This window comes from Coenobita brevimanus, chromosome 23, assembly GCF_032717465.1.
Source record: "Coenobita brevimanus isolate Jiangsu-jjx chromosome 23, ASM3271746v2, whole genome shotgun sequence".
NCBI classification, from domain to species: domain Eukaryota; kingdom Metazoa; phylum Arthropoda; class Malacostraca; order Decapoda; family Coenobitidae; genus Coenobita; species Coenobita brevimanus.
In genome coordinates, this window is record NC_136976.1 from 64963697 (window position 1) to 64988344 (window position 24648).

Here is a 24648-nt window from a genome sequence, read left to right on the forward strand (position 1 = left end):
ATATATATATATATATATATATATATATATATATATATGTAGTGTCTGCTGCTTACAGGATTTTTTTTTTTTTTTTTTTTTTTTTTTTTTTTTTTTTGCTTGGGAGAAACCATTTGAACTCTTGCACAGCTGCTACAAATGTCGATGAGGAGCCAGATGTAAGCAAAACATCCGACAGTGCACTGTGGTTTACAGTATGAAAGGCTTTTGTCAAATTAATGAAAGCCGTGAACCTGCCTCCAATGGGTGAGCCTCGTTGTCCATTTGTCCAGTGAGAAAGTACCCGGAAAATAATATATGGGCAACTCTGTGATGGAAGATGACCAGTTGGCGGTTCTGTGATGCGACACAAGAAACTCATGAAGAAGGGCACTTAAAAGATTTAGATTAAAACAGAACCCATAAACTTGAAAATTTAGTTTCAGAGTCGTATCTGAAGCGGCTTTGGTGATTTCGTAACACTTCCTTAGCAGATGGGTCTGCACAATACACGTCACTAACCTCCTCAGTCTTTTTAATGCAAACCATATCGATATGAGAACTATATAAGCAGTATACAAGAGAATGTTAAGCGGCAATATGCTACGTAAATCTCTAAAGAAGGGTTGCTACGGAGCCTTCTGTGGAACTTAGATTACGACACAAATACGCTGGCGATTACGCTGCCAGCAAGAAGTGAAGGAGCTAGAAAATGAACAGAAAAACCATCAGCGTGAGGAACACTCGCAGACACTCATGGCATGCACAGTCATCTCGTCGTAACCAAGAAATTTAGTATCGTGACAGTGGTATGCGGTGGCCATCGAGAATCCGCCTCCGCAGTCACCGAAGAACATATCGATGAAATGCAGGAGAAAATAATGACAGCGGAGTACGATGGACCACCCGAAGCAGGTGTGTGTGTGTGTGTGTGTGTGTGTGTGTACCACTATAACAAAGCGACAGAGTTGCAACAAATTTCCTCTTAGCACTTAGCTCATTCGATGACTTTTTTTTTTTTTCTTTATTAAGTTTGTGCCATCTCCAACAGTTTTATTCACCTTGGGGAAAGAGCCTCGCTATGCAGTGCTCAGGTACGGCCTCGCCACCATTCACAAGATGTCTCCCTTGAACTGAATAAAATCGTCAGGTAACTTTTAAAAATAAAGTACTATAGGAAGTGAACTGCTTTATTCGCTTTCCCGGATACCAAGGGGGAAAGTGGTGGTCGAATATCATCATCATCATCCCGACCACAGTTCCTATCACCTCACGACTGCACACCACCACCCGACCACACACCGTATCACCACCTGACCACACAGCCTATCACCATCCGTCCACGCACCCGAGCGGTGGCTCAAGCGGTAGAGAGGTGGCCTGTAGTCCAACTGGACCTAGGTTCAAATCCCCGCTGGGGCAGGGAACAGTTTAAGGATTTGAATTTCACAGAATCAGAATTTACTGATCTACCAAAAGACCCGCCTACATGTCGCAAAAATACCCCCGCTAATACCAATACCCCAGTCCTGTATGAGACAGCCCTAGCATGTATTCGATATGGACGGTGGGTGTTGGCGCCGAAGTGGTGACATGTAGAGGTGTATGGTATGTAGGAGGACTACTGGGCCTTGAGAGCAGGCAGTGAAGCTTATGCCCAGAGTCGGACACATAAAAAAAAAAAAAAAAATCACCACCCGACCACACAGCCTATCACCACCCGACCACGCACCCTGTCACCCCATTCGTGGATCTCCAAAACTTCATAAGCCAGAAAAACCCAACCCAGCGGACCCACCTTGACCGTGAAGTGATGTAAAGAAACCTAACCCTATTGAAACCACTACATAACCCTATTGAAACCACTATCTATCCCATTGAAACCATGACCTAACTACTGAAACCATGACCTAACCCTACTGAAATCTTATCTAACCCACTTGAAACCATGGCCTAATCCTACTGAAACCATGACCTAACAGTACTGAAACCAAGGCCTAACCCTATCCAAGCCTTGACCTAACCCTGTCCAGACTCTGGCCTAACCCAACTGAAATCATAATCTAACCTTATCCAAATCACAACTTAACCTTGTTGAAACCGAACTTTACCTACCCTAACCTGACCCTACTGAAACCGTAATCCCACGTAACCTTGCTTAACCTAACCTAACACTTTTAAAACAGCGATCTAACATTGTCCAATCCAAGTGCTATTACAATAAAATGTTCGCCGATGCTTCTTTGCCGGCTGTAGCAATGTAAGGCGTTAAATGAAAATTTTGCATATTGAATAGATAGCAGTATGAAGCACAAAACAGGAAATTATATTAAGAATTACTCTCTGACCTTCGAGGAGGAATGAGAAATGTTCCTAAGCATAATGTTGGCAGGGAACTGTAGACAAAATATTGCATGCGAAAGTACCGAAATTGTTCTGCGGATGGGCGGTGTTTCGTGAAGTATGAGAGGTCTTACCTGATTTAGATACAATCATCTGAGGCAGCAAGAAAGTACTACTTGTAATGTAAATAATTTCCCGTGTGATGCCTTTTTCGTTTCATCTTTGTTACCTCCAGATGATTATATAAACCTAAGTTCGACCTATCTTAGAGAAGGGTTTATGAAGACTTTAGTTCGTGAAGTGTCTCTGAGGTATGCGAGTATAAAACCGTTTGGATATAGGTGTAATAAGATTACAAAAAGTGATCTTTCTGAAGTGGTTAACGATATGACTGACGGTTAAGAATATGCTTGCTACTTTTATTTAGCCTAAAACTGCCATCGATCAACCCTGTATACTGGGTTGTAATAAGATACATGGTTCTAATGCCAGTAATGAAGAAGTACTATAAAGAGGATTTTGAACTATAACGTCGTCTCATTTCGCCACTGAGCAACGAGGAATATACTGCAAATGAGCAAAATATTCGCCAAGTTAAAGCGGACAAACTGTAGTCGTAAAATGAATCCAATTTTAGATTTTAGACTTTATTATAAATATACATTAATTATATTTTTTATAAGTACATCACATTGGCGAGATTCTCAGACTAGCTAACACACATACATTTAATGTTACATAAAAATGGTGCTAATACTATTACCTTACATGTATTCATCGATGCAGTACAATGGATAATATGAACTGATCTTGCGAGAGTGTGACCTACTTTCATGTAACTCTAATCTTGGATAAGTTTTGCAGGTACATGGGAAACAGTATTGTTAGTGATGGGTGTGATGGCATTTGGGTGACATTATCGCAAAATGAAATGGTTCTTTTGTATCGGTTGTGGCTAAGCAGTATTTGATGCAATAGCCCACCGGCTGTCATGTGCAGTTTTGAAATGGGGGACAGACCAATGTAAAACAAGAGTGACAAATGTGGAGGAAGCAAGACATTTTGAATATGGCTAGTTTTCATTTGTTTCACATACCAAAAAAGTACAGACATACATAGCAGAATTATCGTTTCAATTCCACTGTGTATAATACAGATATACACTGAAGGTATCGGTTTACATCTAGGAAGGCATTGCATTTAAAACAGGTGTTGCTTTCGACCCACAGATGATTATGGTTCTACAACGCAGTCCTTACAACACACACACACACACACACACACACACACACACACACACACACACACACACACACACACACACACACACACACAACCACAGTACAGCAAAGAATCTACTTTTTTTTTTTTATACCGCTTCTAAGCAACAATTTCCACAGTGAAGCAAGAATAAGAATGGTGGATTCCAGCTTTCCCGTTATCAACAACTCCACGGAGACAAGTTTAAGGCGGGAGCACGAGTTTTACAGAAATGCTCAGCTGTCAACAGTCAGCTTGTAATTTATTGTCTATATTTCTGTCTATCATCCAATCGATTATGGCCCCATCAGGAGCATTCGGCGTGGGGCTTAGCTACTTACTCGTAGTACAGACACTTAAGGTGAGGGTTACCGGTCGCTCATCCATTAGTGGCATTTTGTGGGCAATAAGCCCAACCAATCTTCGGATGTACACCCCTATCGCAAATATTTAGTTGGGGCGCCTTAACCTACTACTCTACTAGGCATCCATTCGGATGTGGTAACCAGGGTCCACAGGTGTGAACCTTGATGGTAACCATCCATCGTAGTAAATTGTTTCCTGGGCTGCAAGAAGCCATTTGGCTTGTCATTCATTGCAGAGCTGCTTGAAGGTAGCACTACATCAACTGCATGTAATAATGGAAAAGCAGTCTTAAATAGCCTTATTAATATTTACTTAAATAACCTTATTAATATTTTCGGTTTAAAAATGTTTGAGTATAAATAGTACCATAAAATATATACGAAAAAATATACATATTTATTACACAGTATTACCTAATATGTAAAGACAAGCAAAATATTAAGTATGTTTTGCCCTATACACAATACTAAACTTAAAACCAAAGCTTATTTTGTGGTGCTTAATTGCTGTCAGATAAGGGCGTCTAAACCGTGAGGCCGTGCTGACCACTTGTGGCTTGAACATGACAGACTGGATACACAACGCCAAGTCTTCAGTTGGTATTCATGTGTCCTAAACAACGTTTCAATCTGAGTTTTCCTTCTTCAAGTAAACTTCAGGTCAACCGATAGTCTTCATCATTACAATAAATACCATATCAGTATGAGGACATTATTAGTTCATTTATCGTCGTTGTGACTTAAGACACATAAATAGGTAATAATATGCAAGAGTCATTCAGAGTCTTCTTGCATACTTGCATTGGATACACAAAGTATTTTTCCATCTCTGAGTATCAGTCAGAGTGTGTAGGAAGAAATAATGCCTAGGTGCATATGCATATTCTGGCCCTGACTCCGCTCAGTGAAAATGCTGGCTGCTCTGTCCCTCTGTAACTGTGCCTTGCTCAGACTCAGCAGGACTTATACATATCATTGGCACTCTTTTCAGTCAATCGAATGCTCACTTCATAATAATATTTAACATGCGCACTCGCTTTGGTTTCCTTCATTTACTGCATCTTTATTTGTTTACTTGAAAGATAAGGTGAATGACAGAGTTCTCCCTCGGAGTTAAACTGTCGACACTGAAAACTGTTGAGGCTAACCAGAACGGTCAGTAACTGTAAATACGACAGTGCGTGTGGTGATTATTACGGCAGCATTACTTGTGTTGCGCCATCACCAATGCCTCATTAGTCAGGCCGCGCGAGTGACGCATCTAGTAAACGTCATTTGCTTATCGAACTTTTGGCCCCGCAAGAACATAATTAACTGGGTACAGACATGTGTAGTCTGACGGAAGAAAACACTAATATATTATAGAGGGAAAACATTGCTATTGACATATACAGAAGGTTCGTAACTGCAAAGCTGCACTCTTCTCATGCCTGCTTTTTCAGACTTCATTGTCTTTGGTTTCGTCTACTGATTAAGAGCTGTTGAGTGGGTCGGTGACGCTGGGTTGGCTGTTGACAGTGGGGCTGGGGTGGGGTTTTCTGCGCAGAATCTTGGTTCGCAAAAATTCAATGATTTGTTGACTGAGTGACCTCTGGAACAACCGCCATGAACTGGGGGCGATCAGATGCTCATCCACATCCTCTGGGGTATTGCAGCCTGAAAACAATAATATAATTAGTAATCTCTCTCTCTCTCTCTAAGGTCATAATTTCCACTTAAACGATAAGGTAAGGCACATCCAGAAACAAAGAAAACCAAAGCAGAGAAGCAGATCTTTCAAACAGCTTAAGGCCACGTAATAATTCAAAGTAAGAGAGTAAGAAGAAAGTGGATGAGGCATTTGGAAGGAATTTGAGTGTGAAGTGGAGGGAATGCAAGAAAATGTTCTAGAATGAAGTAAAGAGAGTTAGACAGGGTAATAAAGAGGTAAGTCGAGGAATGAAAGATAAAAATGGTAAATTGCTAGTGGAGAAGGCAGAAAAAGTAAGCAGATGGAGAGAACACTTTAAGGAAATGTTGAAAATAGGGAATGAAAGCAATGCGACTATAAGTGGCTGGGGAATGGCTAAGAGAAGGAGGGAGATAAGAAGAGAGGAAGAAATCAGTACGATAGAAGTAGTAAAAGTAATGAAGAAAGTCGAAATGGGGAAAGCCCCAGGAACTGATGGAGTGTGTGGTGAAATGCTGAAGCACAGGGGAGGAGATAGTAGTAGAATGGATATGGAAGATGTGCAGATTGGCCTGGGAGCAAGAGAGTCCCGGTGGATTGAAAGTCATGTATAATTATTACCCTGTACAAAGGAAAAGGGAAAAAAGAAACGTGTGGCAATCACAGGGGCTTTTGTCTTCTTAGTGTAATAGGATAAGTATATGGTAGAATACTTATTGACAGAGTTATGGAATTAACAGTGGAATTAGTTGGAGAACAGGGAGGTTTTTAGGAAGGGAAGAGGTTATGTGGATCAGATATTCATTTTTCGGACTTTAGTGGAAAAGTTTCTAGAGAAGGGAAAGAATTTGTATGCGGCCTTCATGGATTTGGAGAAAGCATATGACAGAGTTGATAGACAAGGATTGGGAAAAGTATTAAGAATATATGGAGGTCATGGGAAGTTGTTGAATTCCGTAAAGCGTATGTATGAGGGGGCTAAGGCTTCAGTGAGAGTGGATAGTGAACTGAGTGAATTTTTCTGTTTGAATGTTGGATTAAAACAGGGATGTGTCATGTCTCCATGGTTGTTCAGTCTGTATATGGATGAGGTTATAAAAGAGGTGCAAGGTAGGGCAGTGGATGTTGAAGCGACCCGAATGAGAGAGGGCAGTGTTTGGAAACTCCCTTTACTGTTGTTTGCAGATGATACTGTATTGTTAAGTGAAGACGAAGGGGAACTGCATGGCTTGGTAAAAGAGTTTGGGCTAGTGTGTAAGAAACGGAATCTAAAGATGAATGTAGGGAAGAGTAAAGTTATGGTCTTCGAGAGAAACGAAGCTACTGAAAGTAAAGTGAGGCTGGATGAGGAGGAAATGGAAAATGGGTAGTGTGATGAGTAAGGATGGAAGTTTAGAGGGTGAAGTGCTTGAAAGGGTACAACAGGGAGGAAAGGTTGCTGGTTCTTTGAAAACAGTGATAAGAAACAGGGAAGTGAGTATGGAGACAAAAAAGTCGCTGCATGACAGTATTGTGATACCAACTCTAACGTATGGAAGTGAAACTTGGACCTTGTATAAGGACACAAGCCAAGAGTGAGAGCTGTGGATATTAATTATTTGAGGGGAGCATGTGGGGTTACATGGAGAGACAGACTGACAAATGACGAAGTGAAAGAGCATTGTGGTGTGGATGTGGAAGTGATAGAAAGCGTTAGGAGAAATACATTGAGGTGGTTTGGTTATGTGAAGAGGATGGAGAGCGAGAGACTAACGGGGACAGTGTATGCAGTGAGGTAGAGGGGGGGAGAGGGAGGGGGAGGCCGAGGATGAGATGGAGGGATGGAGTGGAGAGGTGTATGAGAGAGGGGTGGGTGGATGTGAGCTGGGAGCAGGGCAGTGGAATGGAGTTGGACAGGACGACATGGAGGTGATTTGTTTGGAACCACCCCTTACTGGTTGAGGCGTCTGGCAATAGACAGATAGGTCCATCCAACAGGTTCCTTATACCGTTGATGTATCTGCGTATTAGTGTGGCATGTGCTGTGCAGTGTTGTTATGTTGTTATGTTGTGTGGGATATTCTGCATGCTGGGCACGTATCATCTGTCATTCCACCCAAACCAAATCTAAGTTGATAACTGAGAAGGGCTAAATGAGGTCCTGATCTACACCTAGGCAGGTGAACTCGAGCAGTTCAATGTTTAAGGATGACTCTGACGGATGACTGTACTCATGTCATGTGCAACTTTTCTTGGCTTTCCATGCCTCCTCTCAGCTTCAGGCTCATTAATTTGTACCTCACTATGTATATTCATTCTCTGTCTTTGTCTATACCATCCAAGCACACTCTGTTCTTCTCTTTGATTAACAGCCCTTTGACCAACAGACTTTCTTATTCCACTTTCACAAATCTCATTGTTTCTCAGCCTGCCCAATCTATGCAACTAACACATCTTTTCTTAACTGTCACATTTCCACTGTTCTCATTCTTGAGTTTTCAAGTTCTTGCAGTGATGAAACATACATTCTCCGTACTCAGTCCTGTGTCACATCAAAGCCTTCATAGCACCAGCTATGATTCTTGAGCTAAGGTATACTCTCTACTTCCTTTACACATTTACCTATCTTCTCTAACGGTATCGTGGTACTTATGCTCTTCCACAATTTCGTCTCTCATCTTTCACCAGCACATTTTAGTGACACCTCTCTCAGCAACCATCGATTTATTAATATCTACATTTACTTTCAAACCACACCGTTCACAGTAATTCACACCTCTGAATCAGAGGTGTTCACAGTTAGCAAGTAGCACAACATTATCTGCTTATATCAGAAATGAAATTCTCCACCCTTCACCATGTTCATTCCCCTTCCATAACTTTTAACATAACATCACCCTTATACAGCCATCTATATTGAACAACCATGGGGACACAAACACTGCTTAATACACACAGGTACAATATATATATATATATATATATATATATATATATATATATATATATATATATAATCGACACAGTGAATACCCATCAGGTGACTATATAGTACGGCCTCCAACAACACATCACATTGGTTTATAGTGAACTAAATTCTTCCCGTCACTCCTGGTGAGGGTTCTTAGATAATAATGTATGCGTATCATGAAGCAATAACCCAACTAAACATTACTGCAATGATAGTTGCTAAGTCCTCAGAATTATTCTTAAGTCAGTGTGATGTGATGATTAGGGCAGGTCAGTCAACTCATGGGTCTGGGGCTACCTCCACTGAAGTATGACTCATGTAAACCGTTTATACGATTCATTTATAGACAGATGTCATTACTGTTGACTAGTGCTGATACGTGGCTAGATACAGACGTGAGGGGCATAGTCCTGATGAGGGATGTATACAGGGTTGGCATATCTGGTGGCACACACATGGTGTCCCATCCTTACCTGTGATGGCCGTGACGATGATGGAGATGACGATACACAGAAGCGACCCCCACAGCGGATTCAGGCAGTACGACAGTCCAAACAGCCCTTCGCCTCTGAGTTGAAGAAATACATATGAATCCCAGGGCTAAATGAAAGGGAAGTGGTGGTCATTGAGAGAGTAGTAGACTGCTGTCTGAAAGGATGCAATATCAGTCCCTGACCGGGTGGAGAACAGTCTGGAGTTAAACTAAAAAAAAAAAAAATGTAATCTTTTACAGGCTTATGGACTGGAATGATGAGAGCAGTGCGTAAACGTGACTGGTTTGGGTAGTGCGTAGAGGAGAGTGGTGCCTGGGTTTGACTTCAGCAAAGTGTAAACAAAGCTTTGAAGGGGTTAAAGAATGGGAATGTAGCAGGTCCTGATGTATATGAAGAGATGCCTAGATGTAACGGAGAGAGAGAGGAATGAAATGTTTGTTGGAAATATGTCACAAAGCTTGGATGAATGGAAATTGTTCAAGTAGACTGCAAAAGACTGTGATTGTGTAAAAAAAAAGATCGTAGTGAGTGCAATGCTATTCGTGGAAATAAGCTTCCTGGGTGTTGTAGAGAAGGCATATTGAAGAATGATTATAGACAAATTAAGAAATTCATCAGAAAGCCTGGTGAGTGATAAACAGGGTGATTTTAGGGAGTGATAGGGAATGTGTGGATCAAATATCTGCTTTGAGATAGATAGTGTAGAATGCACGGGAGAGGGACAGTAAAATATTTATGGCATCTATGGGTTTGAAAAAAGCTTATGAAAAGGCAACAAGAAAGAGGATCAGTGAGAGGACATAGTACCAACACAAAAAGAAGGCTTAGGATAAAGTCTATCGACTGCACGAGGATCACTGAGGCAAATAATGAAATATTGCTTAGTCCAAATCTTCCCGTAAAATACAATACGCAACAGTCGAAATTACATCTGGGTCCCCAGTTGTATTTCTGAGTGTTACAGAAATAAAAGTGAGACAAAACTACTCACACAGGAGGTGAAGGTGCAGGGAGAGTCGGGGCGAGCGTGGTGGTGTCAAAGGTGGTGTTAGTGAGCAGTGCAGTGGTGGCTGTGGTGGTGACCAGTGTGGCTGTGGTGGTGTTGGTGGTGGCGCCTACGTCGGGACAGCCATCTCGGGACAACGGGAGGTAGGGCGCCTTAGGCATGGTTACCTGACCCACCGCTAGGATCACACTGAAGACGAGGGCCACTCCAAACCCGGACGAAGCTCCCTGAAATGGCAAATGTGAAATGATTATCTTTGCTTATCTGCAGTTTATCATTTTCTTTTGTATGCAGATAATATTTTAGCTTCTTGCATTCGGTAACACATTTTTAAAAATGCTTTCAGCACTAGACAGTTTTATTCGGTTTACGGGAGATAATTTGTGATGGGGCTTACGATGGCTGTATCTAACTTAGTTTGGAGGTGGCGAGAACAAGCTACAGAATAAGTCATGGGACTGAAGAGGTTAAAGATTATAAGACAAGTATCTCAAAATCTTCATGTTGAGTATAGTTTCAAAGACTAAATGAATGCAAGAGATTACAGCAATTTGGTGATAGTTAGGGTGCAGGGGGCGGCTGTCCTTTTTATGACCGGTTGACCAAAAACGCACTATCATCATGGAATCTATTTTTGAAAACAACAGAAGGGACCCCACAGGACCGTGCAGCTTATCAGTGGTGAGGCCAGTGAAGGCAGCAAGTACATCTTTTTAAAAAAATATAATGGATGCATAAGGAAGTCTGAGGGAAGAGGAACAGCAGCAGAATAATCCAGAGTAGAGACAGAGGCAAAAGTCTAAACAAAGAATTCGCTTTATGAGAGGAGGAAACAATAACAAAGCCATCTGAGTGGAGACCAGTGGAAGAAACATGACTATAGAGTAAGGCTTCCATGCCGGAGAGGATGAGGTCCGTAGTATGCAGTGCACACCCAGCTGGCTCTCGGCCAGGGAAGCAATAATCATTTCTAGGAAAGTTATAAATGTACTACCTGAAGGCTTCCCAATCTGCAGCGCCATTATAACACAGATAATGTTTACTGGGAGGGTCCACAGGCCTTACTAGAATGAGAGGATAGGTTACTGAGAAAAACTGATGAAAGCAGCCCAGCAGAGAAAGCAGACGGACTACTCCAAGTGGAAAAGCTCTAGAATGATGAAATTCTCTTTAAAGCGCTCAGAAATACGGGCACAAGGTATTCTTGAGTCATTATGAATTGAAAAGATGTACTCTTGTTCACTAAGTGGATCAATGAATGGATAATAGACCCAGAGTTGATGGTGAACATTAGTATTCCCTAAAAATGGAGATTTAAGAAAAAGGAGAAATGGAAGAAATGTTCCACTGTGAAAGTGAGATAGCCAGGAATTGATTAGTTTGTAGATTAAGGTGATAAGCTATGAATACATATATGCTGTATATTAGGAAAGAGTTTGGTAGGATAGCCGTAGCCAGAGTGTACAGACTTTAGATGATTCAGGTTAGAGAACACTAACACAAGTTAGATCGCTGTATACACTAACGCACTAAATGAGTATTAAGAAATTAGGGCGATACAGTGTAAGGATAGCTGTCAGTAGTCAAGTGAGCTTGGTATCTGCGAGAAAAAGGCGGTGAGGTTTAGAAGGGGAGAGGTGATGTTCAGTAGAGAGGAAGTTAAACGGAGAGCCACGAATGTTGCAGAAAATTGATGAAAACTGAAGAGGATAGTGGTCCAGGGCTTACTGAGTGGTAGTTACATGGTAAGGGCCCTTTTGTGGTGATGCATATGATCCCCTTTCCTGAGAGGACCATTGGCAGAATAGGAAGAGTATGTTGAACTACTCTCCGTATTACTGAAAACACTGAGAAAAGTCAGCAAAGATGACAGACAGGAATTGGCTCCTGATGGCTAATCTAACGGAAGCCTCGTCTCTCTCTGTGTCACCAGTTTTCCATCCACCTCCAGAGGGGTATCTCCACTATGCCATCGTGACCTCTATTTCGGGAATACCATGTCAGGTTCAGGAATAAGGGACCCGGCACAGAGGTTGGAATCAGACATATTCTGACGCAGGTTTCTGATCGTGTAGGTCGGGCTAAAGGAATGAGTAAGAACACAGTATTATTAAACCACGTTGGGTCATTCCATTCCTCAATACCAGACTTGATGCACTTGATTGTGAGAAACAGTGTCTCAAGGACATGGCTCAGTCAAAAGGGGTATCCCTGTTCCGACTTTATCTCGATCTACACAGTCTGGTAGTTTGTGTCAAAATATGTCCGATTTCGATCTCAGTGGGACGAAACTCAGTGGCGAGTTTGCTTCCTATTACCGACCTTATTGTTGACCCATGGAAGGTAGACAGCGACGAGGAAGAGTCCAATGAGCGGCCCCGACAGCGCCCCGTTGATGGCCAGCACAGTGCGTAAGAAAGACCAACCCATCTGGGACACCGCCAAACCCAACACGATGCCCAGCACACCCGTAGCCAACACTGCAACACCAACACACACATACTGGAGATATATAGATAGAACTTTTAACATGCATCTTAGGAGCCTACCTACAACACCCAACTTCATTGCATATATTTCCTCCGACTTTCCTCATCAGCCACCACCCACCACCATCCCACCCTATTTAATCAACTTGTCTCCTCCCATCCCATCCAGTCCTAAATTACCTGAATCAACACATTTCAATGACTGCATCCCCAGGATGCCTTCACAGACATGACTTCTGGTGCCATGTTTGAACTAATTTTCAACCCAGACCATCATACCCACCCATCTCTGCCAAACCCATCTTCTCCTGAACGACCTGACTAAATGTTTATCTTACCAACCAATGCACTGATAGGACTGATTTTTTTTAATGCACACACACATCAACATAAGCATAACTATCAGTACTGGCCTTCATCTACCTAAGAAGAAAAGGGATGAATATGGTAAGTGAATGTAGAAATAAGCGAAATATGGACGCTGAGGAAACAAAGAAACTGGCCAAAAGATACAAATGGATGGATGGAATTTGTATGGGTATACATACGACAAGGGTTGCACCCCATTCTTTAACTTTACTGTCACCGGAATGGTCTCTTTCGTAAGGGCACTGTGAAGCATATTTTGTGTGGCCTACGAGGTGGTGTTAAGAATTTCGAAAGCTTGGTGGATGAGCGGATGGGTGTGTGGCTCATTTCCCTGGCCACTTGATGATAGTTCTGCTGTACTTTTATACCCTTATGTTCCTGTTTCTGTACCCTTTGTTTTGCTGGCCTTCTTTCATATGACTTCCACTTCTTGCATTACCTATGATGATGATGATGATGATGATGATGATGATGTTAACGATGATGAAAGCTAAATAACGAACACTGACTTGTTGTGACCTTACCAATCACCTTTTGCAGGCTCCCTATTTTAACGTCACTCCAAGTTTTAAAGACATTCATGGTTTTAAGAAAGTCCTCCCACAGCAGCGCCGTCATGGAGTTCAGCTGGGTCGACACGGAACTGTTGAAGGAAGAATGGAACTAAATAAATGCTTTTGTTGCGAAGGTTTGTTACAAGACCCAACCCAGAAAACACACACACACACACACACACACACACACACACACACAATTAAAAGATATACTGAATGTTTACATCAAGAACTCTCACTATAATGTTAGTTTTAGGATCATATTCTTCGTGGCATAGGAGGCTTCAATAACAACTCTTCCTTTGCGAGTTACTTTTTATATATGTTTCACTTTAACATTCATTCTCTGGTATGTCCTCTGTACTGTTTCAGTATCGACATAATTTGCTTCAATAATACAGAAGATGATGCTGAGATATAGTAAGCAAAGTAAATCGCTAAGGAAGACGAGCTACAAAATCCCCTAAGCCTCTCAGCCACTCATGAGACCACCCTTTCACGCGCTTACGGTAAAAAAAAAATGTCTGACTAACCTGAGGACAGCGGCGTACACAGCTGCTACGAACAGTCCCGCTAAACCAGGAAATTTGGTGAGTTCCTGGATGACGTAGAGCACCGCCACCTGGGAGGGATCAGCGGGAACCTTTGACGCTGTGAGTGGATCGCAGTGCTCGAAGTGAACAAACATGACCAGGCCTGAGAGGTGGATAAGGCCCCTCAGGATCACCATGCCTACAGCGGCGTAATACAGAATCCTGGAAGCAGAAGGTGGAGGGTACAGTACACGTACAGTAGATTCATTCATATTCGCATAATGTGGTGGAGAGGGATGCCTTCATGTGTGTCACCGATATGACCGGGTGGCTCAGCTGCCAGTTATACAAACGTCCCTTAAATACCTCTCCACCCTCCGAAAGAAGGATAATGAACTGCAGAAAAAGGGCACCTCAAGTCTGCAGTTAATCGAGTTCACGTTCAGATGAGCCAGGGGTCACAATAATAATATTCATATAAATGATGATGTACCACGTCAGAAACTAAATTTCCCCTACAAATCCACTGTCTACTTCACACATAGCCACAGTAGGGCATGTCCGTCACTTGATGCATCAATCAGACAAAATTATCCATGAACAGGGGAATGCGAGACCTCTCTCAGGTAAGGGATGTTAGCGGAGGGGAAAAAAAAAAAAGTCGAACATAAAGCGAACTTTTGTCCCCTACTGTACACGTATTCAACCATCAGCATACCGGCGATGGACGCAGGCTTTCCTCTAACGTAACTCAACCAAGATCCTTCCCAAGTCTGCTTCGTTAGGGTAAACAGTTCATCAGAGTCTCCTTACTTCTACACTTTCAATATGTACCGCCACAGACAGTAATATCGATCCACTATTTAGTCGATTATTATTATTATTAGTAGTAGTAGTCCCAGGTTCATCTGAAATATGAACTCGGTGGACTGCAGACTGAAGTTGTCTTCCTCCTGCAGTCCACCATCCTCCTTTCTGGGGGACAGGGAGGGAGTTTATGGATGTTTATATAACCTGGCAGTGGAGCCGCATGATTACATCGGTGCCATCACATAAAGGCGTCCCTCTCCAGCACCATTTTTAGTTGAACAAATGTGAAACTTTTCCGTAACATTCTGAAAAGTTTGCTGGGCTTTGAGTATCACATCACTGGATTTGGAAAGCCAGTGTTCAGTCTCGTTTTTTTACCCTAAGTAAGTACTGTAAAACTACAGTATATTGATGTCCTCAGCTATGCATGATATACTGTACTGTATGTGTTCTGTGCCCCTTTCTTAGATTATTCTCTCATATAACATTACCTGATGTAGCAGTCTGTTGTTTGATCATTTTGTTTGGGAATAATGATGATAATTTGTTTGGTGAAATGGAGTATTCAGTAGAACGGGGAGGAGAAAAGGGGGGGGGGAAGAACATCCAACCTTTGGTACTGTCTTCTGCATAATAATAATAATAATAATAATAATAATAATAATAATAATGTAATTGAAAACTTATAGCTTTTTATCGAATTCGCTACTAGGACAACGTTGATGTAAGTCCACTTCATTTCTCGGGTCCTGTAATGTGTCAGCCTGCACACACTCGTTTTATTTCTCACCGTCGCATGACTCACTATCTTAAGAAAGTGACACAACCGACAGACTTAACATAAATGGCTGAATACTTCTACATCAGCAGTGAGGCATCTCCTCAGTGATTAATATCATGTAATTACCCTGAAGAGCTTGGAAATCTTACATTTATGTATTTATTTATTCTGTGTTCAGGATTAAGCCCTGGGATCCTTACGGGATGGGTTGTTTACTCGATGGGCAGCAGTAGTGCCCTGCCTGGGTTGCAGCTACATTGACGTAATGTGCGTCCCACTGACGTCACAGTCTGTATAATGTGTAACTACAGTATTTATACACAGAGAAAATATTATGAAGCCGTTCGGTTTATATGACCCTATATGAAATTCAGCTATTTGATTATACACAGATACATACTTTGAGTTGGTAAGACCATACGAATATGCAGCAAATGGAGAGTGAAACTGTGACTAAGAAACTGTATGAGAGCTGAGTAGCTGGAAGGCAGGAGAGGAAGACCATATACAAGTTTGAGAGCTGGAGTGTGAGAATGTGAGTGACGCAAGATGGTGTGTTGTGAGAAGAGGGGTCGCTACTAAAGTCCCACCAGAAATTAATGAAGATCCTTTTGTCGGGCAACACATCAGCTTAGGAAAATGCTATCTATCTGTCTATCTATCTTTTTATCTATTTATCTGTGTCTGTATCTATCTATCTATCTATCTATCTATCTCTATATATATATATATATATATATATCTGTCTATCTATCTATCTGTCTATATCTATATCTATCTATCAATCTATGTCTATCTGTATATCTATCTATCTATCTATCTATATATGCCATTCAGATCGGCTTGTATCATACGATGGTGTTCTAAATACTCACCACTGGGCCTGGTGCACAGAGCCGGTGCTGAAGTACCGCTGTGTCTGGCTCTGGTTGACGCCGTAGGTGCCCATGGTGAAGAAGAACCCGTAGACGATACAGAGCCAGAAGCTGTGACGCTGGTACGGGTCCAGGCTCACACTGACACCATCACAAGGAAAAACAATGAGCCAGTTACAACACCAGTCACATTAACTTGGGTACAATGTGTTCTCGTGATATAACTTTTATTATTTATTTGTTTATTTATTTATTTATTTTTTTACTCTTCCACATTCAAGATGCACCCTCGAATTTTATTTTGGCTAAATCCAGACTATTTCAGTCGGATGAGCGGAAATTCATGTAGTCCAAGGATTAGTCAAGACAGTTTACAACCCTTTGACTTCCACTGGGTGCTGAAGTAAATCGTCTTGGGTTAGCCTAAGTAAAATAACAGTGCTTCCTTACAAAGCGGATTTCTCTCTCTCTCTCTCTCTCTCTCTCTCTCTCTCTCTCTCTCAGTTGTTAAGTCCAAGGCAGTTTTCATAAAATTACCCATGCAGTTTCAGTTTTGTCCACCAAATTATATTGTTTTTTTTTTTTCTCTCTCAATTTAGAATTGGAATTGTGTAGAAAAACCTATGGTATACTGGAACATATCTATTACTTAGTAACCTATCGAGAACTGTTTGTGTTTATTCATGCCTTACTGCTAAAGTACTTATACATTTTTAAAAGAACAATACACTCGGTTCGGATGATTAACCTCTCACTACGATGACATACCCTTACAGTTTATTCTTAATTGTCACCACCAGACAATAATATTCAAATTAAGGCGCTTCAGTCTTGATGGGATTACTGAATTTGTTTCTAGTCCTTGAGTTTGTATTTAACTTTGGTAAAGGTCCTAGCGTGAAAAGGTTAATGAAGGTCGTACTGATCCTCCCCAGTTCGAGAAATTTGTATGAATCTGAACAAATGACCTTTGAAAGCGACGAGGATTAAAACACAAAGTACATACTGTGGATGTAGAGGTTTAATACCAAAAGGAAGCAGCTGTTTACACTTTAGGTCTCTTATCAGGGATGGAGTTACTTCTCTTAGTTAAATAAGATCGTCTGCCAGTAGCCAGAATACATTTCTAAAGTATCCCAGCCGTCCGCAATGGGACAGTGTACTTTAATGTAACTCTCTATACCAGATCCACTCCAGGAGTAGATCTTCGCGGAGGGAATGTCGTAGCCAGAAAACCCATCCCCATGCTGGCTAAATACTCTTGGGGAAGGAGTGACTGTCAGAAGAGGCGTGCTTGTAAAAGCTGAACTGTTGTAATGGTTGTGTACAGTATCTAAGTCTTTATGTGCCATCGGCAGAATTAACATTTTTGCGAACGTATGCAAACATATGGAAACGCGCCACTGCCTAGGTATCGAACACTATAATCTGAAAACACAAAAAAATCAGTTATGAGACTGACTTGATCGTAAGTATATTAGTGAATCGGGTTCAGGACATCAGGCCATATTTCTAGTTGGGACTGGAGGTTTCCTACCGTGTCATCCTCTGTGATTTATTTTGCACATCACACCTTAATAATCATTTCGTTCGTTATTGATGCAGACTGAACTGATGTTGTACAGACAGACAGACAGACAGACAGACACACACACACACACACACATATATATATATATATATATATATATATATATATATATATATATATATATATATATATATATATATATATATATATATAACGCACACAAGGAAGTAAAGTGTAATGTGCAAAGTATACCGCCAGGGATGAGGTGCTGCGAAGCCTTCTCAGCTACTTGGAATACGGACCATTTTGCCAGGCTGTGGCTTGGTGGGGTACTGGCCACGCCTGCTACAGGTACTCACTTGAATAATTCTATCCTGCCTTTGTGGTAGGCGATATCAATGATGTTGTCGAGGCCGCCGTGTGCCATTGACCCCTGGATGACGATGGCCAGCACTCCCGCCACCATCACCAGCGACTGTAGCACGTCCGTGTACACCACCGCCTTTACCCCGCCCTGTGTAGTACACTGCATGTTAGTTGTACTGTACATCATTACCTCCGTCTTCACTCCACTCTACAGTATATTAAGTTGGCACACCTTTACCATCACACGCATTATAATTTTACATTAATTCTAGTTTGATGTTAGTAAATGCTGTCCAAATTGTAATTTCCTAACTTGCCTCTTGTAACGATTTGTACATGACTGATCAGTGACCGCGGAGCCCTGGCATTGAAATAAGCTAATGTAGAGCATATCTTTTAAGCGGGTGGCGTGTTCAGGCACAAAGTTACAAACGGTAGGTTGAAAGGTTCGAGGTTCAGATCCGACCAGGGACAGTTCAATCTCCCTCAAAATCCTATAATCATCAGAGTGTGTAATTATTTGCGCACAAAAGTGACAAGACATTGTTGAAAGCATAAAGGAAGGTAGATGTGGTGTATTCCCATTCGTTATAACACCCAACTTGAACTACTCGAGACCTACAGCGCATAATCTCTCGCTTTTCCCAGTGGGCCTTATCCAAAAAGCCTTCCGTAGAGATTCTTCATATGCATAAATTATACACAGGCTATTCGTAGGGCGCTTCCCGCCATCTCCAGTGTAACTGTCAGTATATATGGTTAGCAGGTTTTAAGGCTCGGAGGTAGAGACAAGAGTGTTACAGAGTAGATCTTAGGTTTTAATCAAGAGGAGGCACATAACTTGTGGCACTGATAATATTCCTCACATAACGAATCGTCTCATGTCAGTAAAATATCAAACTTACGAAAGCCGAGTAGAGCGTGCATGTGATTCCAATAATGATGATGTTGTAGATGATCGGGAGGCCAGTGAAGACCATGAGGGCGATGGATGGCGGGAAGAGCAGGAACCCGATGAAGGTGTAGCCGCCCAGCAGCTGCAGCAGTACCGTCGCCTGACGCAGCCATCGGGACTCGAACCGGTCCTCCACATACTGTAACACACAGCAATCTGAGTATCACTTACATTCTGCGATAAACACTGCATGATTATCAAATATTGTCACATACAGTAATTTGAATACCAGTTTTATATCTGTATATTTATCAGTCCGTATTTGTTCCCTGCAGGAAAGGACGTTCTCCTCGGAAGGAGAGTGATACCCAGAATTAACCCTTCCCAGCGCAATTATCGCTGATTTCCAATGTCATGTAGCCGTATATAGTACTAATTTTCACACACACACACACACACACACACACACACACACACATATATACATATATATATCCATCATCCAATCCTACATTGCCCCATGAGGAACGTAGAAGCTAGGCAGTTGGTCCCGACATTTAAGATGAGAGTGACCAGCCTCACTCATCCCTGAGTGGCATAACATGAGTAGTCAACCCCAACCACCCCTTGGATATAAACCTTCACTGGCTAAATCCGATTGGAGTGCAATAATTACCCACTAAACCACCAGGCGCCATATACACACATAAATATATATATATATATATATATATATATATATATATATATATATATATATATATATATATATATATATATATATATATATATATATATATATATATATATATATATATATATATATATATATATATGAAATGCCACATAATGAGGAATACATACTTCAGCATTGTCCAAAAATATAAGAAATAAAGACAGGTTTACAGCTCAGTGTCTAATGAAGAGTTCATCTTATTTGACAGTAGTAAGTTTAAATTCCAGGAGAGAAAAGACGGTGTGAGGGAGAAATTGGTTCGTACCTTATAGAGTGAAACCATTTTGAGTGGATACATGATGGGTATGAAGATCTTGGCGATGATGACGAGGCCCAGCAACATGCCGACGTCCATGATCCACAGTTGTGTGCCGTAAGCGTACATCTCACCCGCGTTGCCCATGATGGTGATGGCGGAAACAGTGCCCACCATCATGCTCATGGCCAGTGGTAGTGGCTTCATGGATCGGCTTCCTAATAAGTACTCGAGGGGCGTGGATCTCCTGCCTACGACGCCATAATAAATCCCGATGGCAGCGCTGGCCACCACGGACAGTACCAACAGTACAATGTCCACCGTCCCCAGACCCATTTTGTTTGTGTCAGGATCAGCAACAACACGCTAAACTACACACCGTACACCACCTACGTAGTGTATTGCTACCTCTCTCCCACCTATTGATAGTCACTCGCTTTACTTTCCCTACACCACTACAGCGTTCACCGCTTGTGTCACTGACTTAGTATTCACTATCGCCCCCGTCAGCTGAGGGCGTACGATTTTTCAGACCAGGTGTGAGATATACTAAAGCAGTGTCCTTCAGCAACACCTTCCTCGCTGCCTCGGTCACTTCTGCCTTCGTACCTGAAATAACAAATTCTGTTAGAAGATCGACGTTACACATGTTTAAGGCATAAGATTTAGACTCAGATGAAAGGAAAATAATTTAACAAGAATGCAAAGGATGGCTGCCATAATAAAGTCTTTTATCAAGATAGCGGATGTTTCTTCTTGGTAAAACACATGATACGCAGTCAATGAAAGGAATAAGGTCAGTTGTACCGAGTGATGTTACTATAATCGTGATGAAAAAAAAGACGTGCTTTAATTCTAGTACCATGTATGTAATCGAGATAAGAGTAAGTAGGCAAGGTACGAATGCAAGCGAGGTAGTTTTGTCGGGCAAGGTTTAAGACTCTAAGCGTTTCATAACGCTAATATTGTGCTTTTAACCAGGTCACATAATGATATTAATGTATCACCTGAAAGAGTCTGTCTTTCCTTCTCTTCGTGACCTTCACTCTACTAAACAGTTTTTGCAGTTATGTCGAAACCAACGACTATGATATTGGCTTTGGCATTATCGCGTTCAACTTTTTTAAGGAGCAAATTTTTAAAGTTTCCAAATAATATGCTAGTGTCATGTGACATCTGGTGAGTCGCAGCTGAGAATTGTGTTCCCATGTATCCATTCGCTAAAAAGGACAGATGAGAGTCAGAGGAAGGGTCTAGCGCCACTCAAGCCATATCAGAGTGGCTGACAAGGACCCTCGCCAACACAACGTAACCAGTGATCCGGCACACAATACTGGGAGACTTTTACCCAAACTCTTGTTCCCGGAGTGCCATGTCGGGAGTGAGCAGAGTTTTATTTGGAGTTTGTTTACACCGGCCATGTTGCTCCCCAAGGCCTGGTGGCTCATTTCCGTTCTGCTTACTATTTTTTCACAATGAGTTAAGTTTGATATTCCCAGGATGATCATTCTTCTATTTTTTTAATTTCTAACCTAATCTGTCCTAACCTAACCTACCCTAACAGATTAACTTGACCAACAAACTAACCTTACCTGACGCTAAGGAAACAAACCAAACCAAACCTAACCTATACATTCCTGGATAAGTAGTTCAAAATATGTACACCGAACGGAAATCAGAGGCCCGGAGACGTGATCAACCGTTTTTTCGATGCTGCTACACAACTTTACTCAGATCTGCAGACCAAGCACATTGTGGACGGGTTGATGAAGGCTACATCTAACCCCCCCAGCTCGAAAAGTCACACCTAAGCCAAATAAAAATCGTCTGAAGGGAAAGTATGTCATCGTACTGAAGGGGTTACGTCAACGATATTACAGCCTGTGGCGAGTGACGACCGTAGAGTTCACTGGGGCGGATTGTGCAGACCATGGAGAGTGACAAAAGTTAGCTTACAGTTTCATTGCGTCTACCTCACACTTGGAGCATGTCCGTCTCGATCATTCCGATGCAACTGCTTGTGTGTGTGTGTGTGTGTGTGTGTGTGTGTGTGTTTAATATCGGCACAATTTATACCGGTAACATACGAGTAGAAGAGGATCATTAACCCTTTCAATCCACTGACGCACGTATTATTTCACTCTTGCTGCCTCCAGACGATTTTATTCACGTAGCCTTTGACCTGGAGGGGTTAGACAGCCTTCATCAACCCCTTCACTACCAGAGGCTCTTTTCCATCCTGGATAAAATCGTCTGCTGGAAGCCTGAGTAAAACGGAAAAAAAAGCCACTGAGGGATTAAGATGTGTGGAAAATAAATCGCCCAGAGAGAGACGTTACGAAATTTCCGAAGCCTGATAGAAATACGGCCCAACAGAGAGAGAGAGAGAGAGAAGGGGGGGGGGACTTACAAAATTTCAGGGGCCAATTAGAAAATACGGCCCTGATTTCCTGAGAGAGAGAGAGAGAGAGCGGGAAGGGGGGAGGCTGGACAGACCCCGTGATGACATACATACAATACACACTCATCCTGTATTGCATCACGTTTCGTTTCTCCAGGTTTTCCTTTTGTCCATATATTAGCGTTTTAACCTCGGTAGGTCATAATTCTGTTGTCTTAGATGATTTCCTAATACCTCTTCCTAAGCGTCTTACGTTTGACCAATGCGCCTTAACCTCTTCACCGCGATGACATGTTTTTATTCCTTACTACTACCAGCAACTACCAGACGATTTCATTCAGCTTATGAAACCCCTCCAAATAGTGAAGGGATTAGTGAAGGTTGCATCTAACCCCCCCTCCTTTCGAAAACTCTACAGTATTCTAAGCTGAATATAACTGGCTGGTGATGGCAAGAGTTGCACCACGACTGACGCCATCGTAGTGAATATCCTTCTGTATGTTACTGGTGCGAACTAAGTACATATTTACCTTCATATGGTCACGTCTTCTAGTACTTTGTTACTGCTGTCCCCAATTTTATTTCCTCAAGAGATTATAGGAGCAAGAGAATGTTAATACTGTTACCATAAACGCTGTCGTCTTAGGTGCTCCTGTGGATACTAGGAAAACCGAACATCCACAGGCTTAAATCGGTAGGTTCGAACCACTTTACGCAGTTGGACTGACGGTTAAAACTGTTCCTGTGTGCGAGCCCTTAGCGACAACTCTAGTATTCCATTTCAGCAAACACCAGACGCTTTTATTCAGAAGAGAGTGTCATAGCAACCTGAGTGTTAACATCTCCTCGTATGATGAAAACAGTGTCGAGATTATAAGAACACAGATAACAAGGAGCCAATATGCAAAATAAATGAACAAGGAAACAGCAAGAACAATGACTCTAACATTCTCCGCCACCTGAATACGACTCACTGCCTCACCCCTCCAAGGATCGCATACTCGTGACTCGCCAGCTGAAGAAGCTTCCTAAACATTCCATCCTTACTATTTTATTTCAGTATCAGGTAAGCAAGTATGTTACTGTGTGTTACTTGTTCAAGCCATGTCGATATAAATAAGAGACTAATATTTATGCAACCTGTTTCTATATAAGACAACATACACAACGTACAAGATATTAATAAAGTGTATATATGCAAAGCAAACCGCTAAAGATGATATGCTAGAAATCGCCCCGCGATAATACGTAACTAGTTTTCCTTATTTTTCCTCCCACCGTTTCTCATTTCCTTCCTTCCGTTGTTAACCACTACGATGACGTCCATTATTCTTCCTTCCGCCGAACGTGGTAAGAGGGTTAGTGATCGAAACTGTGACTAGCCCAATTGTATTCTTTTTCAGTATCATCCAAAAACATTTCCAACAACCCTTGAATGGTTCTTACAAGACTAAGAACCTTAACTTGGCCCAGATTTTCGTCCTTTTGCGGCTTATTTCGCATAGCCCACTGGTAGACTAAGACGGTGCTACGACTTTATACGGTTTCCATAGCACTTTTTCGTGATTTGCATTAGCTATCAGGATTGCAAGATGTCTATTTTAGGTCCTGTTAAAGGGGAAAGATAGCAGTCTTGCCCTCACTACCCTGGTCACCACACTACTCCTTCCTTCCACAAGTCTTATCTACAACCGCAACTTGCATCCCATACTGTGTACCTCCAACCCCAGTAACCTCAGTCCTAGTCTTGTAAACCTGTCCCAGTAATACAACCCCAGTCCTGTCTTCATAACCCCACCTCCACTTTCCTCTCTCAAGTGCGGTGATTCTTAGCTGCCCCCCCCCCCACCCTCATCGGTTCTTAACAACCCTCCCCTTCCCTCTCCCTCTCCCCCTGTGTGTGTGTGTGTGTGTGTGTGTGTGTGTGTGTGTGTGTGTGTGTGTGTGTGTGTGTGTGAATGCTGGATAGATAAGTAGATAGACAGA

At 41.9% G+C, this 24648-nt stretch overlaps 1 protein-coding gene across 3 annotated transcripts in view; it reads right to left on the reverse strand.

Annotated features, from left to right (window-relative positions):
- Window positions 1-2973: 2973 nt before the first annotated feature.
- LOC145393000 (sodium-coupled monocarboxylate transporter 1-like) overlaps window positions 2974-24648 on the reverse strand; it is a 143916-nt gene continuing 122241 nt past the window's right edge. For 2 of the 3 annotated variants that reach the window (XM_080267310.1, XM_080267309.1), the window contains 10 exons: window positions 20271-20870; window positions 19280-19468; window positions 18368-18522; window positions 16478-16618; window positions 14012-14233; window positions 13449-13567; window positions 12389-12546; window positions 10052-10293; window positions 9040-9134; window positions 2974-5603 (listed from right to left, as the gene is read on the reverse strand). In XM_080267310.1, coding sequence (XP_080123436.1) covers window positions 5419-5603; window positions 9040-9134; window positions 10052-10293; window positions 12389-12546; window positions 13449-13567; window positions 14012-14233; window positions 16478-16618; window positions 18368-18522; window positions 19280-19468; window positions 20271-20597 — 1833 coding nt within the window. In that variant the 5' untranslated portion in view covers window positions 20598-20870 and the 3' untranslated portion in view covers window positions 2974-5418. The remainder of the gene's footprint in view (window positions 5604-9039; window positions 9135-10051; window positions 10294-12388; window positions 12547-13448; window positions 13568-14011; window positions 14234-16477; window positions 16619-18367; window positions 18523-19279; window positions 19469-20270; window positions 20871-24648) is intronic. The other variant, XR_013896090.1, reaches the window with a different exon arrangement.